Source organism: Phascolarctos cinereus, unplaced genomic scaffold (assembly GCF_003287225.1).
Source record: "Phascolarctos cinereus isolate Bilbo 61053 unplaced genomic scaffold, phaCin_HiC Scaffold_5;HRSCAF=322, whole genome shotgun sequence".
Classification (NCBI taxonomy): Eukaryota; Metazoa; Chordata; class Mammalia; order Diprotodontia; family Phascolarctidae; genus Phascolarctos; species Phascolarctos cinereus.
The window spans coordinates 404,310,583-404,325,699 of NW_027555958.1; the positions used below are offsets into that span (position 1 = coordinate 404,310,583).

At 42.4% G+C, this 15,117-nt stretch overlaps 1 protein-coding gene across 3 annotated transcripts in view; it reads left to right on the top strand.

Moving 5' to 3' along the window:
• Nucleotides 1-15,117, top strand: part of NMNAT2 (nicotinamide nucleotide adenylyltransferase 2) — a 199,728-nt gene that overhangs the window by 141,500 nt on the left and 43,111 nt on the right. For all 3 annotated transcript variants that reach the window (XM_020984374.2, XM_078156457.1, XM_020984375.2), the window contains exons 2-4: nt 7,761-7,849; nt 9,115-9,182; nt 12,207-12,285. In XM_020984374.2, coding sequence (XP_020840033.1) covers nt 7,761-7,849; nt 9,115-9,182; nt 12,207-12,285 — 236 coding nt within the window. The remainder of the gene's footprint in view (nt 1-7,760; nt 7,850-9,114; nt 9,183-12,206; nt 12,286-15,117) is intronic.

Here is a 15,117-nt window from a genome sequence, read left to right on the forward strand (position 1 = left end):
CTTTTTCTTTCTTTCTTTCTTTTCTTTCTTTCTTTCTTTCTTTCTTTCTTTCTTTCTTCTTTCTTTCTTTCTTTTTTTCTTTCTTTCTTTCTTTCTTTCTTCTTTCTTTCTTTCTTTCTTTCTTTCTTTCTTTCTTTCTTTCTTTCTTTCTTTCTTTCTTTCTTTCTTTCTTTCTTTCTTTCTTTCTTTCTTTCTTTCCCATTTCAGTATTCTGGAACTCCAAATAGCAAATCTTCTTGTCACAATGGATGAGCTCTGTGGAGGGCTAAGGCCCATTGGGAAAGGTTTGGAGGGGAGGGGGTGACATTTTTTCCTGGAGAGAGCTACTCTGATTGATTTTCCTCACTTCCCATCCTCTGAGAGGTCTGTCAAAAGTGACAGTTGTGCAACTGAAGGTCATAAATCATCCCCCAGCTGCTAAGACAAAGAGAGCCAAATTCTCTCAAGCTAGGGACAGGTGATGGCCCATGTGATCTGCAGTAATGAGAAAATTAATGTGCCACTCTGTTTTCTCCCTAATTATCTGTTTGGTGTTACTAACAGCAGCAGGGGGACAATTGGGAGGAAATCCAGGAGGCATTTCTTTCTCTTTCTGGGAAATTCAGAAAATCTAACATAAAGAGGGTGATGTTATAGCGAGTGGATGCACTGAAAGTACAGAGAGTTGGGTGGGATGTGGTCTCGAGGCTGGGATAGCTCAGCTGGTTAGAACACGGGCATAGTAAATGGGAGGTTTCACATAATCCCTACCCAAGCCAGTCAGTGTTCTGACAGTCTTCTGACTCAGAAGGCCAGTTCTGCAGTCATGCCCTATCTATCCCTCACTCTCACCCTCAAGAGACTATTTTGCAAACTCTCACAAAGTAAACCCGAATTTAAGTCAGCCCTATGCCAGGAAGAGGGCCATGTGAAGGAAGGTACAAACTGGCTGTCCTCATGTCAACTCATGTGCATGACTGATGGGAAGCAAAGATAATATCAATGAAGACAGTCTTGCATCCATAAGGATGAGTTAACCAGTCCATTGTCTAAAGAGCTAGATTTGTGCTGAGCTCACTACACCCACTACACCTGGTCTAGTCTGGCCATCACGAGATGGTCAACAAGTATTTATTAAATGTTTACCCTGTGCCAGGTACTGTGTTGAGTTCTAGGGGTACAAAGAAAGACCAAAGCATGACCCCTGCCCTCAAGGAGCTTACATTCTAATTGGGGAGATTTCATGCAAAAATTTTTACAATCAAGATACTTTCAAAGTAGATGAAAGATTGCTTGCTTGCTGTTCGTCTTTCATTCTTGAAAAGGACCATAACATCAGGAAGTTGATGCCATGACTTGCAAGTGAATTAGATTTAAGTGAGGGAGGGCTGTGTAAAGTCACCAGCCTCACTTTCTCCTCTGGAGCCATCTGGGTCCAGTGGCAAGACATAGATCAGGACGACTGGAGATGGCCCTTGGATGAAAGATAATCTCAAAGGGAAGGCTCCAGGAGTGGATTAGAAGCGGGACCAGAAAAGACTTCTTGCAGAAGGTCAGATTTGAGCGCTGATTTTTGGCCAGAAGGAACCTTTAGAGATGATTAATCCAACCCTTTTCATTTGACAAAAAAAGGAAATGGTTCCCCAGAAAATGGAAATGATTTGCATATCACTCAACTAGCAAGCAGCAGGTCCAGTGCTTTTAAAATCTACAGATCCTACCTGTGTCTGCGTTCTTGGTCCACTCAGAGTAAATCTAATCCCTGTTCTATATGACAGCCCTACAACTATCTGAAGAAAGCCATCTTCCCTAAGTCTTCACTTCCTCAGTCTACACATCCCTACCTCCTGACTCCAATAGCCCTCAGGCAGCCACAGGCACAAAACTTAGGCTACTAGTGAATGTGTTTAAAAAACAGCTTCTCTGCCATAAATGATAAGAGACAGAACATTCAGAGGTGGGAGAAAGTTACTGCAGAAGTGCCTGGCTATTTGGCCAGTGAATAAGATAGCATATGATACACCTTTGATAATGGATGTCACCTATGTGGAAGGTAGGCAGCTTCTGGGACGGGGTAGCATCCTGGGGAGGATCACCATCAAGTGATGAAGAATATGTGAATTTACTTTACATAAATATTGTACATGTTACATTATGTACTGTGTGGGAATGTGTTTGTAAAAATTTATATGGTATGTGGGATTTGCAAGAGCTGTGAATTTTTTTATCTGGAGAAGAAATGTTGCAAGTGTTGAGCTGTTTTTTCCTTTCCCCATCTTTGTTTTTATTCTTTTAAGTTTTAAAAATTCCTTTTGTTGGGTAGCTAGGTGGCACAGTGTATAGAGCACTGGCCCTGGAATCAGGAGGACCTGAGTTCAAATCTGGCCTTGCAAGTGAATTAGACACATAACACTTTTTAGCTATGTGACTCTGGGCAAGTCACTTAACCCCAACTGCCTCACAAAAAAAAAAATCCCTTTTGTTTTTATATCATAGTTATGTCTTGCTCAGTGATCTTCCCACTTCCTCCTCCTCGTTATTTCCTGTTTGAATAATTTAGGAAAATAAAGTGTGTTCATGGACTCCAAAGTATGCTTGGTGACAGTTAGTGTTGGTAATTATGAGGCACTGTAGAACAGATCAGGAATCAACAACATACTCTTCTAAGATAGTAGGCCAAGTTTAAGGGTAAATGTTGGGTGCAAAGTGCTTTGGAGACCTTGAGGTACTATAGAAATGGGAGCCATGATTAGCATCATGGAGAAGTGGCAGTGGTACAATGGATCCTGAGCTGCCTTCAGAGTCAGGGTTCAAATCCTCCCTTTGAGACATCTTATGTGAGGCCTTGTGACTCTGGGTAGGTCACTTCTCAGTACTTCAGTCAACTCTTAAAGCATTTGAGTCTTGGAGAAGGTACCAATTGGCATTGATAGAAGGAGTTTCCTCATTCCAGAATTCCCTACGTATCATAGAAATCATGGATTTTGTTCCTCTCCCTATTATCATTATTCCCCATAATGTCTAGCAGAGAACTTTGGACATGGTAGCTACAATAAAATTTGTTGTAAAACGAGTGAATGAATAAATGAGTGCTCAGCCTGGCAAGAAAACCATAGGGATTTCTCCACTCTAACCCCCATTGGCTGAGCTAACCTTGCCCAGACTCATTTAGTCTCTTTGGCTACTGTGCTGTTTCCTTTAATTTTCTGGGGCTTAATTTCCCTGTAACTTAGAATGTTTGCAGATCTAAACCTGACCATTTTCCACAAATAATGAAAATCAAAGAGAGAATTGAACTCCAGCAGTGAATGGACTCGGAAGGGGTCATTCTTAATTCCCACTGAAAAGAAAAAATTGAGTTAGTTCTTATGTGTCAGCTACAGTGCTGCCTCCAATAACTCTCTAGAAGGAAAGAGTTGATTCCAAGTGGCAGCCAAGCTCACCGTGTTGCCAGGAGGCAGACAGGACATGTCTGTCTTACTCATTTTTATAAATGGACAGCCCCTTGGTGTTCTCTCATCCTTAGGCAGGCTGTACTGATCATATCCTAGCACAGTTTGACAGGAAGCTACATTTCCTTGGATCCACAGTCCTTCCTAAACTGTGAGTTTGAATTTCTGCCTGGAGAAGAGCTTGGGCAAATCAGTGCAGCTCAGCTGAAGGCCTTGGGGTCCTCTTCATTTAGACGAGAAGAATAAAGTAGTTCGACCACCCAGGAAGTGACTCAGACTTGAACATTAAAAAAAAGAATGAAGTTGGCTTCTTCCCCACTCTAGAATTGACAAGCATGAAGAAGACACAGACTTGGAAGCCAGCATTCTGTTTAATTTTAATCAATGCTACTCCCCACTCCCATGCAGAACCAGAGGCAACCTCTGCCATTCCATAACTTTCAAAAAGACTTATGGAAATGTCCTGGGAAGCCCCTACTTTAGGGATACCCCACACCCTGCAGGGGCTACTCCCAAACAAAGATCACAAAACAAAAAACAGGAACTCAGTCAGTTGTGACAGTAGGGAGGAATAATTCCAAGATCCTTCTTAGCTGGCAAACAAACCATTGACCCCACTTTGTATAATATATATAAAAAAGTAATTTCTCCCCTATCTTTATGTTTTGTGCATTCAGAATTTCTTTTAAGAGGAAATGAAGCAAATAAACAATAAAAGACACAGCCTTTTCTACTTTTGGTCAAGCATTGTGCTATTTAAAAAGTTATTCATGCTTTCTAAGTCATTTCTCTGGGATTCCCCCACCTCCATCCCTGACCCCCCCCCCACACCCCTCTTGTCACCACTGAACCTTCCCTGGCAGCAAAGAAAAATAATTAAACTAAGCTATCCAACAAAACAATTGCCTGCCATCATATACAACATTCCACACTTGTAATCTGAAATCTCTCAGAAAGAACAAAGAAAAATGCATTTCATCATCTATTCTTCCAGACCGAGAAAGGTCATTCCATTTGATCTGAGTTGGCTACAGTTTAGTGCTGTTTTCATTTACATTATTATTGTTAATGTTATTATTATATGATATTGTTAATAATATACAATATATACATAATATGTTATATATAAATATTATAATATAATATTGTTAATTATATATAATTCTGGTTATTTTGTTCTGCATATGAGTCTTCCTCTGTTTCTCTGAATTCCTCCTATTTATCTTTTCTTCCAGAGCAACAATATTCTATTGCATTAACATGTCACAATTTGTTCAGCCAGGCTGATTCTGATACCCAGAATCACAGAATTTCAGAATCAGAAGAGACTTTAGTGGTCGTCTGGTCTTCATGCTATAGAAGAGTCTGTTCTACATCATAGACCACAAGTTCATCCACTGCCTAAAGATCCCCAGTAAGGGATAGCACACTACCTCCCAAGGCAGTCCATCCACTTAGGGATAAACTCCTGAAAAACAAAAGGTTAAATTTGCCCCTTTGCATCTTCTACCTACTGTTTTTAGTTCTGCTTTCTGGGGCCAAATGGAATTTCTGTCATGTGATATGCCTTCAAATCCTTGCATATAGCTTTGATGCCCTACTTATATCTTCTCTTCTCTAGTCTAGACATAACCACTTCCTTCAACTGATTCTCATGTGGTATCAGCCCAAGGGCTTTCACCATCCTGGTTTCTCATTTCTGGATGCTTCCAGCCTCTCAATGCCCTTTGGAACATATGGTACATGGCCCTGAACACAATACTCCAGATGTGGTCTGACTAGGGCAGAATACAGTAAGGCTATCACCTCCATCTTTTGATACATCCCAAGATTAAATTAGTTTTTCCCACTGCCCTGTCACACTATTGACTCATTGAGTCCAGTGAAACTTCCAAATCTTTTTTCAGATCAACTGCTATCTAGCTATTCCTCTCCCTTCTTTCACTTATGAAACTGATTTCTATGTTTATCCCCATTATATTTCATGTTTGAGGCAGCTAGATGGTTCTGGATAGAGCACTAGGTCTGAAGTCAGGAAGACCTGAATTCATATCCATCTTCAAACACTCAGCTGTGTGACCTTGGGAAAGTCATTTAACCCTATTTGCCTTAATCTGCTAGAGAAGGAAACAGCAAACCACTCCAGTATCTTTGCCAAGAAAACTCCATAGTCCTTGGGGTCACAAGAAATTGGACATAACAAAACAACAACAATATTTGGTATTATTTGATTCAGCCCAATTTTCTAGTCTGTCAGGATCTTTTTTGGTATTTGTTATACCTCTTCCAGCATTTTTTCTAAAATTTTTACTACTACTCTGTGTCACTTTCACTCTGCCTTACTATCTCCTTAAAGACCAAAGCCATATTAAGACCTCTACTTTATGTTAACATATGTGTAGTGTTTATTTGTATGTATTTTTTGGAGTTTGCCTAACTTTTCAGCCAATTCTCATCTTATTCTTTTCCATGTATTCTGTGATTCTGGCACACTGGACCTTGTCCTTGGGAAACCATGTTTTGTTCATAGAGGTCAAGAAATAGAATCTGCATCTTCCTCTTTTAGGAAATTGGAAATTTACTATCTTCCTCTTTTAGCTTTTCTCCTTGGGGAAGAAATAGATCTGTTGCAAGGAAAGGGGAAACTTTCTGGATATGCTTTGATATAATTCTGAAGTATTTGTAGACCTCTAGAGGGAGTGAGTTCCCCATCACTAAAGGTTATGGAGAAAAGACTGAATAGCCACTCTGTGAGGAGATTGTGGAAGAGATTCCTGTTCAGGTGCAAGGTGGATTTGATGATCTATTAGATCCGTTTCTGAATTTCTATTATTCTTTGAGGTCTGTGAAGTTTCCCCATGTCACAAAGGGTCCTTGTCATAAAAGGCTTGGGAAGGACCAGAGCCCTAAACCAGTCAAAACTGTGCCTGGAGCAAATTCATTTGGGGGAATTCTCTCTATTGACAGAAAGGAGACAATAGGACTGGCATTTTGGAAGCATCAGCACTGGGCAGGAGCAGCCCACCCTCTAGACGTCCCAACCCCTCAAGCTGGTGGGGAAAAGGGGATTGTGGCTTTGGGGATCTGTCTCATGCCTTTGGACACAAAGGGAAGATGGTTGACAGATAGAAAACATGGAAGCATAATATTCAAGGAGGAAGTATGCCCTCATTGGCTGTCAGAGCTCTGGGACAAAATATTTCATCTAAGTTTGTCATATTTCTAGGAAGTACTTCAACTTTTACCATTTGGAGCCTGAAGTGAACCTGAGAAGTGTCCTTTATTTCCTTTTTGTTTTTTATTTTATTTTTTAAAATTCTGAATTTAATAATTCACCTAGGTAGAGCTGTGGATAGAGTGTCAGACCTTGGATAACAATAGACTCCATCTACCAGTATATGGATAGGCATTGCAGATAGATGATGAATTGGTATGGAGTTGAAGGGAAAGTGGAAGAGTAAACTAGATTTCCTTTGGGATATTGCAAGATTCTTTTTAATTTTATTTACCAAACTGCAAAAATAGTGGTTTTCCTTTTTGACTATTAACTATTACACAGTTACATAGAATTACATAGAAAGCCCTTTAAAATTTGTTTTTGGTGAGTTTTCTCATCTATGTAATTCCATGTTGAGCAATCAATGTCTCTTTCATGCTTAAGATGGGGTTTTTTGGTCACTCTGTTAAACAAGATTTTAAGCAATAACAAGATAACTTTCAATAGCACAGACTAACAATTTTTAAATAGATACCTCTATTAAATTTCCTCTGAGCTGCAACATGTTCCCATAATTTTGTTGTTCAGTCATATCCAAATCATCATGACCCCATTTGGGATTTTCTTGGCAGAGATACTGGAGTGGTTTTCCATTTCCTTCTCCAGTTTATTTTACAGATGAGAAAACTGAGGCAAATAGGCTTAAGTGACTTACCCAGGATCACACAGCTAGTAAGTGTCTGAGACCAGATTTGAACTCAGGTCTTCTTGACTCCAGGTCTGGTGCTCTATCTGCTGTGCCACTTAGCTGCGCATTCCCCTAATAGAATACCTTAAAGATACCTTTAATCACTGTTGGTTCCAAATTCCTTTGCTTGGGGGACTAGAAACCCTGATCTCTAACCTTTTTGAATCATCAATAACTAATAATAATCAATAAACATTTATTAAGCACCTTCTATGTGCCAGGCACTGTGATAAGTGCTGAAATCGTAAAAATTGTATTCAACATATTGGAATATTATGTTTTAAAAGAGGAAAATATAATGATTCTTGGACTCTAGGAGCCAAAAGTATTTCTTTCCATTGCAATCACCTTTTCTCTTCTTTAGAAAGAGCCAGGGATTATTTGCACAAGACTGGAAGGTTTATTGTGATTGGTGGAATTGTTTCTCCTGTCCATGACTCCTATGGAAAACAGGTGAGTTCTATCTCCTTTGGCCTGTTTCTCTTGCTCTGCCTCTAACAGAAAAAGCTGGCACAATAATTAAGGTTTTGTGAAGAGTAAAAACAGTCCTCATCTCTGAACTGCAGTAGAACCTGATTGAAAGGGTAATGGGGCCAGCTGGGAGAAAGCAGATGCCAACCCCTCTTGGAGATGAGGTGTCGGCTTCACGGTGCCAAACTGAGTCAGTCCTAATTAGATGAGGGCCCAGTGCACCTGGTGAGCAGAAGTTGGGGTGGCTTCCAAACCTGAGGCAAACACAACAGTTTTGGGGGAGAGCCAGCAGTATAAGGGTTAGCTTCCTCTCTGCAGATGTGAAAGCTCTGGGGGTTGGGCCCCTGCTTTCCTAAAACCCACTTTAGGAGGCATATTTCTGTTCTTCCCTGCTGTATGTCCCAAGAAAAATTTCAGGGTGTTTTTTTTTAAGGAGTAAAACTGAGAGTCCTTTGAGCTCTCGTGATGCTCCTCCTCTCTGGTTCCCTTCTCCCTTCCAATTCCATTGTCACCATCTGATCGGTCTGATGCAGAGGCAGACAATGGCCCAGATTGAACTGGGGGACAAAGCAGTGTTTGTTGGTAGGACATCATCTTTGTGTTGGGTACAGAGTATATTTGCTGAATAAATATTGACTAAAGGGGTGGAATTCTGGGGCTTTTGTCCAAGGGATAGGTAATCTTCTGGATTTTCTTTGCTTTTTTCTAATTTCACTCCTATTCTAGGCTCGATGAGGGTGTACAAATGAATGGATGTTGCTGATAGTGGAAGTTCAACAAAATCCTTAGTCCAGGAAGATTGTCCTCTTGATTGACATGATTTGGGAGCAAATATAATAATCTGTGAGGCCTTATATTTTGGGAAAGGCGAGTAGGAGAGCTCTGGAGGAAATAGCACAAGGGTAGGACATGTCCCCTATGCCCAGAATGCTCTTTCCTTACCTTGAATACCTGGCTTCCTTCAAGACTCAGCTCAGATGCCCCTCTCTGCAGGATGCCTTTTCCAAGTCTCTGGTAGATGCTAATGCCTTCCCCTCTCAGGTTACCTTCCTATTCTCTATGTATCTTGCAGGTACCAACTTAAGTACATGCTTCTTCCCCATCAGAATGTAAGCCCCTTGAGAACAGGGACTTTTTTTTTTAACCTCTTCTTTGTATTCGTAGCATTTAGCACTGTGGCTAAGTGAAGCATTTGGTTGATTGATTAATAGGGCAGCTTTTTAATGATTGCTTTGTTCCTTTCCCAGGGCCTGGTGTCTAGCCGACATCGTCTGATCATGTGCCAGCTGGCTGTCCAGTCTTCTGATTGGATCAGGTAGGGTGGGTCTGACTGATGTCCTTCAGCAGGGATGGAATGTGGCAGGTAGCAAAAGAAGTCAGAGAGGGAGAAAGAGAGAGAAGACAAGACAGAGATAGACACTGAATTCTTCCATTTAGGCTGTTCAGGGACCTCAAAGGAGAAAAGTAATCAAATCCATTGATTCCAAACATTGGCTGTCTCCTCAGTACCCATATAACCTGTCATTTCCCCATGGTCTGGGTCCCTGAAAATTATTTAAGGTTGTCAGGTATTCCCTGCAAATTGTGACTCCAAGACCCTAAGCTGACTTCTTTATAGAATTGTCAAGGCCACCCTAGGGCTCTGGATCAGGGATACCAGGTGATCTTCAGGGAGGTCTCTCTGGGCCAGGGTTGGCTCCCATTCATCGTTGGGGATTGTGGTGTGGTATTTTTCTGAAGAATTGGTTATGGACCCCCAGGGGTTGAGAACTGGCCTTTCCGGACTGGAGGCACAAGGTTTGGGGAGAAATTGACCTTACCCCCTTCTCCTTCATCAGACAATCACAATGCATAGATCTCTGGCTAAGAGGAGAGACACTATTATCTGTTAAGCTGGCAGTATATAATTACAGAAAGCTTCCACTAATTATGCTAATTGTGCACCAAAAAAAGTTTCCATAGTTATAATTTGCATGAGAAGACAGGCCTTCTCACAATGGTAGGCTATTTATTTCACAGTTCTGCTCCCAATGAAAGTAAAAATAAGTTGTACCTATAAGTTTCTCGGAAAGAAAGGGAGAGTGAAGGGAAATTGAACTCAATGAGAAGAAAGTAAGAAGAGGGAGTCCATTGGGATGAGACTGGGGAAGAGAAAAGAAAAAGACAAAAAATAATGATCACATAGGTGTGTGTATATGTATTTATGTATATGTACGCATATACATACATACATTATATATAGATATCTGCATACATATGTGATATGTATTGGTGGGTATGTATGTATGTATGTTTTGGTATTTACATATGTATCTGTCTGTCTGTCTGTCTTTTCTATCTCTGGAGCTGACCTGTTATTTCATCAGTACTCCGTGGGAAGAACTTTTTTCACTAATATAGATCAATACCTTGTCTTTTTATTTTACTTCTTGGGGTTTAGACCTGTGATTTTGTCAGTATGGAGAACCAGATTCCAGGGTGGAAAACCCTTCCACTGACAGAGACTGGCAACTCCTGTAACTTGGAGTCTTAATGAATTGCCTGGGACCACAGAGAGGTTAACTGACTGGCCCAGGGTCACACAGCTAGTCTTTTTCTGGAGTAGAATTTGAGTGCAGGCCTTCCTTACTCCCTTACTTCTCCTCCCATAAGAACCCTTTTCATCTGAAAAACTCAGGTGCTTTCAGACTTTCTTATTTAAGCTCCTAAGATCCAGGTCAGACAGACAGGATGCAGATGAGGATGCAGCCTCAGAGAAGCCTTGACTCAATCAATGTCTGTCAAGAAAAACATCCATGAGTGAGCCACAGAGAGAAATCCGCCGTACTAACTCCTAGTACTCTGCCCAGGAGCCCCACCCAATGGGGAAAAGGCACATTAATGGTTTGTAGTTTAGTAGGGGGAAAAAAACAAACAAAAAGAACTAGACTCAGGCTTGTGAAATAGTTGCCTGCTTCTGATAGATTTGGAGGCACTGAGATCAATAGGGTGGATCAGAGCCATAGAGACAGATGTCCAGCCCCAACTTGCCAGGGAAATGGAGTCCAGTCTCCGGCTCCAGTAGGGAATCTGTCGGGAGGCGGCTCAGTGGGGGAGTCTGCCTTGCTGTGGCTTTGATGTCTGCACATGTCCACATCTCTGTGCATATGCCTAGAAGAGCTGGCAGGTGTGTGTGTGTGTGTGTGTGTGTGTGTGTGTGTGTGTGTGTGTGTGTGTGTGTGCCCCCTTGGGTATGTGTGAAGGGGGACCTTTGGTATGTGCAACCTCTCTAAGCGTTTTTAATTAGCGAGATTGCATCTCTGCAAACCTCAGGTGGGGAGGGGTAAAATCCTCAGCCACTAAGGAAAGGTTTGAGAAACATCCCAATTTAGCAGCTCATTAGGTTTGCAATTAAGTCAGAGTGCCTTGTCAGGCCAGGTCACCTGGATGATCCCTCTCACTTCACAACCTGGCAAGCAGAGCAAGGGGAAATGCTGGGGAGCTCTGCGGTCCTTCTGAAGGCCTCAGCTCCCTCTGGGTCCCAGACTCATCAGTGTCTATGGGGAGAGGGCCGAAAAGCTGTAGCCTAAAGGCTCATGCCTAGGGCAAGAAGCCAACGTCCTTAGAAAGGTACAGAAAGACAGATGTCAGGTGCTTTCCTCTAGGGACAACTTCCTTTGGTGAGAATTGCAATGAGGGAGCCCACTGGAAAAACAACAACAACAGAACCCAAAGCCAAAGCAAAATAAAACAAAACAAACCCAGCCTGGCTAATCTGCTTTCATATGAATGATGAAACTCCTAGGAATTTCATCCTAATATATTTTCCCTTCTTACAAGCCCTCTTGTTACTCTCTCCCTCTCTCTCTCTCTCTCTCTCTCTCTTCTCTCTCTCTCTCTCTCTCTCTCTCTCTCTCCCTCCTCTTTTCCCATCCTTCTTTTTCTCCCCTACTGTCTATCTCTTCCTCTCTCTTCTGTTTCTCTGTCTCTGTCTCTCCTCCCTCAGTCTTCCTTTTCCCCTCTCTCCCCCTCCCTTTCTCTCCCCTACTCTGTCTCTATCTTTCCTTCTCTCTTTTTATCTCTTCCCCTTCTCTCTCTCACTCTCTCTCTCTCTCTCTCTCTCTCTCTCTCCCCTTCCCTTCTCTCTCCCCATCTCTCTCCTTCCCCCTTCTATCGGCTATCTATCTCACCATTCCTCTCTCTAAGTCAGTTGCTAATATAGAATATATAATAACATAGAATATATATAATACAGTCATTATGGAAATGCTGGCTTTAAGGACTATAAGTAGATACCAGGAAAATGCTGAGAAGCTTTGGGGGTGGAAATGAAAGAAAGTCTCCTTCTGATTTCTTGCAGGGTGGACCCCTGGGAGTGCTATCAGGACACGTGGCAGACAACCTGCAGTGTGCTAGAACACCACCGGGACCTGATGAAGGTGAGCGAGAGCAGTGGTCAGGCTTCCACAGCATTATAAGGTCTCAGCAGGTAAGATGAGACTATAGGATGATAGAAGCCGCCATCTGGAGCAGGAAGGGTCCTCAGAGGCCATCTATTCTAATTCTCCTCATTTTTCTTCTGAGGAAATTGAGACCCAGGGAGTTTAAGTGACCTGCCCAAAGTGATAGGGGCAGTAAGCATCAGAGGAAGGGGTTGTACATATTTTTTTTAAGATTGTGTCTCCCTAACTTGCCATTGTTGGAAGTGCAACCGCCATTTGTGGACCAATCCCAATACTGATTGGCATAGAAACTTTTACCTGCTCCATTTTTCCAACCTGGACTGGTTGGCCCCTCCTTAGATGGCGGGGCAGCCCACCTTGGGTAGGGGTAGGGGTACTCACCATATTAGTGCTGAATTCATTGCATAGATTTGATCAGCTTGAGCCCAGCTTTGGCTCAGAATTCTTTTAACTCAAGGGATCTATCCACCTCAGCCTCCCCAGGAGCAGAGATTACAGGCATGTGCCACTATGCAGCCAGAGGTTGAGTTTGAAACCAAGTCCTCTGACCCCTGAGCTGGTGAGGGGAGGGGGCTGGAGGATGCCACTGTCATGAAGTGATTTAATTTTAGCACCAGGCATGAAAACAAATCTTTTTTTATTTTGTTCAGTTTTTCAAAGCAAATCCCATGCATTGGGATATGGGGAGAGCTGAGGACCAGAGAAAGAAAGGAGGCTAGGACTGGGACCTGAAGGTATACCACCTTCTGGGCCTTGGTTTCTGCAGAGACTTTGAGTAAGACCCTTCCTTTCCAGCTGCAATGCAGCTCTGATCTGGGGTCAGATGGGTACCATACTTGCAGGACCCTATTAGGGATGGGAGGGGGAAGAGAGAGAAAATTTGGGAAAGTCAGAAGGGAAAAGAAAAACGGAGTCCAATGAGCATAAATTGTGTTAATACAGGCTATTTTTTTGGAATGTGACTTGCCAGGGAGAGCAGGCAAGCAAAATCCAGGACTGTCTTGCCTATTCAGGGACAACCAGTCACTTTACCTCAACATTACCTAACCCTATAATGGGAGTTTTGATTCATGCAGTAGGAGTCACAGTTCACAGGTCACAGACAGCCTGAGAATGTTGGATGATTCAACAGCAATTTTCTTTAGTGAAGACAGAGGAGAACAGCAGCTCTATTCCTGTATTCTGCCCCATCTTAGTGGTTCACTGAGGGTTCTTTCCCCTTTGAAAGGAATTGGCTGTGGTAAGCTCAGATAATGTTTCTGTCCTAGACCTCATGCCCAGAGAGACGTGATTTGGCTTATCCAGACTACTCAGCATCTTTCGTCACACTCATACCTTTAATCAGAAGCTGCCCTCCACTTCTGACTTGTTGCCACGTCTGGTGTTTGGAGAACAGGAAGAAAAGGCAGACAGAGAAGGAGCTGCGGGGAGAGGCCTCTCCGCAGAACCTTTCGTGGCTCCCTATCGCCATTATGGTGAAATACAGACTCCTCAGCCCGATGTGATTTGGTTCCAAGCTACCTTTCTAGCCTTCTTTCACCTTCCTTCCAGTCACAGCCTCTGTGTCCTGGCCAAAATGAAGCATCCAATTATTCCCTGAACTTAAAATTCTATGATCTTCCCTTCGTGCATATCTACCAGATACCCCTATTACCTGAAATGCTCTCTCCTCACTTCTACTCAGAATCCTTCAAGACTCATTTCCTTGTGAAGCCTTCCTTGATCTCCTTAGTCAGACTAGAAGACTTCTGAAAGGCAGTATGTTATGGTGGAAAGAACATAGTCTCTAGAGTGATCTGGGTTCAAATCCTGCCCCTGTCACTTATTATCTCCTATGGCCTCAGGCAAGTCACCTAGTATCTCTGCCTCATCCATAAAATGAGGGACTTGGATTAAATGCCCTCTAAGGTCCCCTCTTGCTCTAAATCTATGATCTAGTGAGAGCTCTTTCAATTCTAAAATTCCACAGTTCTGTACAATCATAACTGTGTTGGGAAGGACGCCTTCCCTGAGCTAGCTATGTTCCAGCACACACACACACACACACACACACACACACACACACCGTCTTCTCTGCCAGCCTCTCATTTTGGCCTCTAGCTGCCATAGGCCATAAATCAGGGAACTGTACTAATCAAGCTCTCCCTCCCCCCATCTCAATGGTTGGATTATTTGGCTTTTATTATTCTACAACACTCTTGGATATTTCTAAATTTGCCACAGGGTCAAAGAGGCAAAGGAAGAATGCTTCATTTGGAGCCAGAGGACCTGGGTTCAGCTCCAGTCCCTGCCTTTTATTATATTTGAGTTATTACCTTTTCCTCTCTATGCCTCAGTTTCCTCCTCTGTAAAAAGAGAGAGTCCAACAAAATGACCTCTCAAGTTTTTTCCAACTCTAACACTATGCTCCCATGATCTATTTGGAGTGGAGGCACACCCAGGCCCAAAGATGGGACAGAGGACAGGGCAAGGGAAAATCAACCGATCAATAAATATTTGTTAACTTCATTGAGGGAGCATAGAGTATGCTCGGTGCTGTTAGGCAGAGAGCCATGAGGAGTGGAGGGCAGGGGAGCTCAGATCAGGAAGGACCCCTTCTCAGAATGTTTTTAAATGTGTAAATTAAAATACGTAAGATTACAAAAGAAATAAATTATTTTGAAACAGCTATCAAACTATTAAAAAATAAATTAAAAAGTTCATGGACCCCCAGGTTAAGAACTCTTAACTATAGATTGTCCATATATATGACCAGCCTGAAGTGGGCTTTCTGGTTCAACAAGGCAAACTCAGGGAGGGAGGGGATTG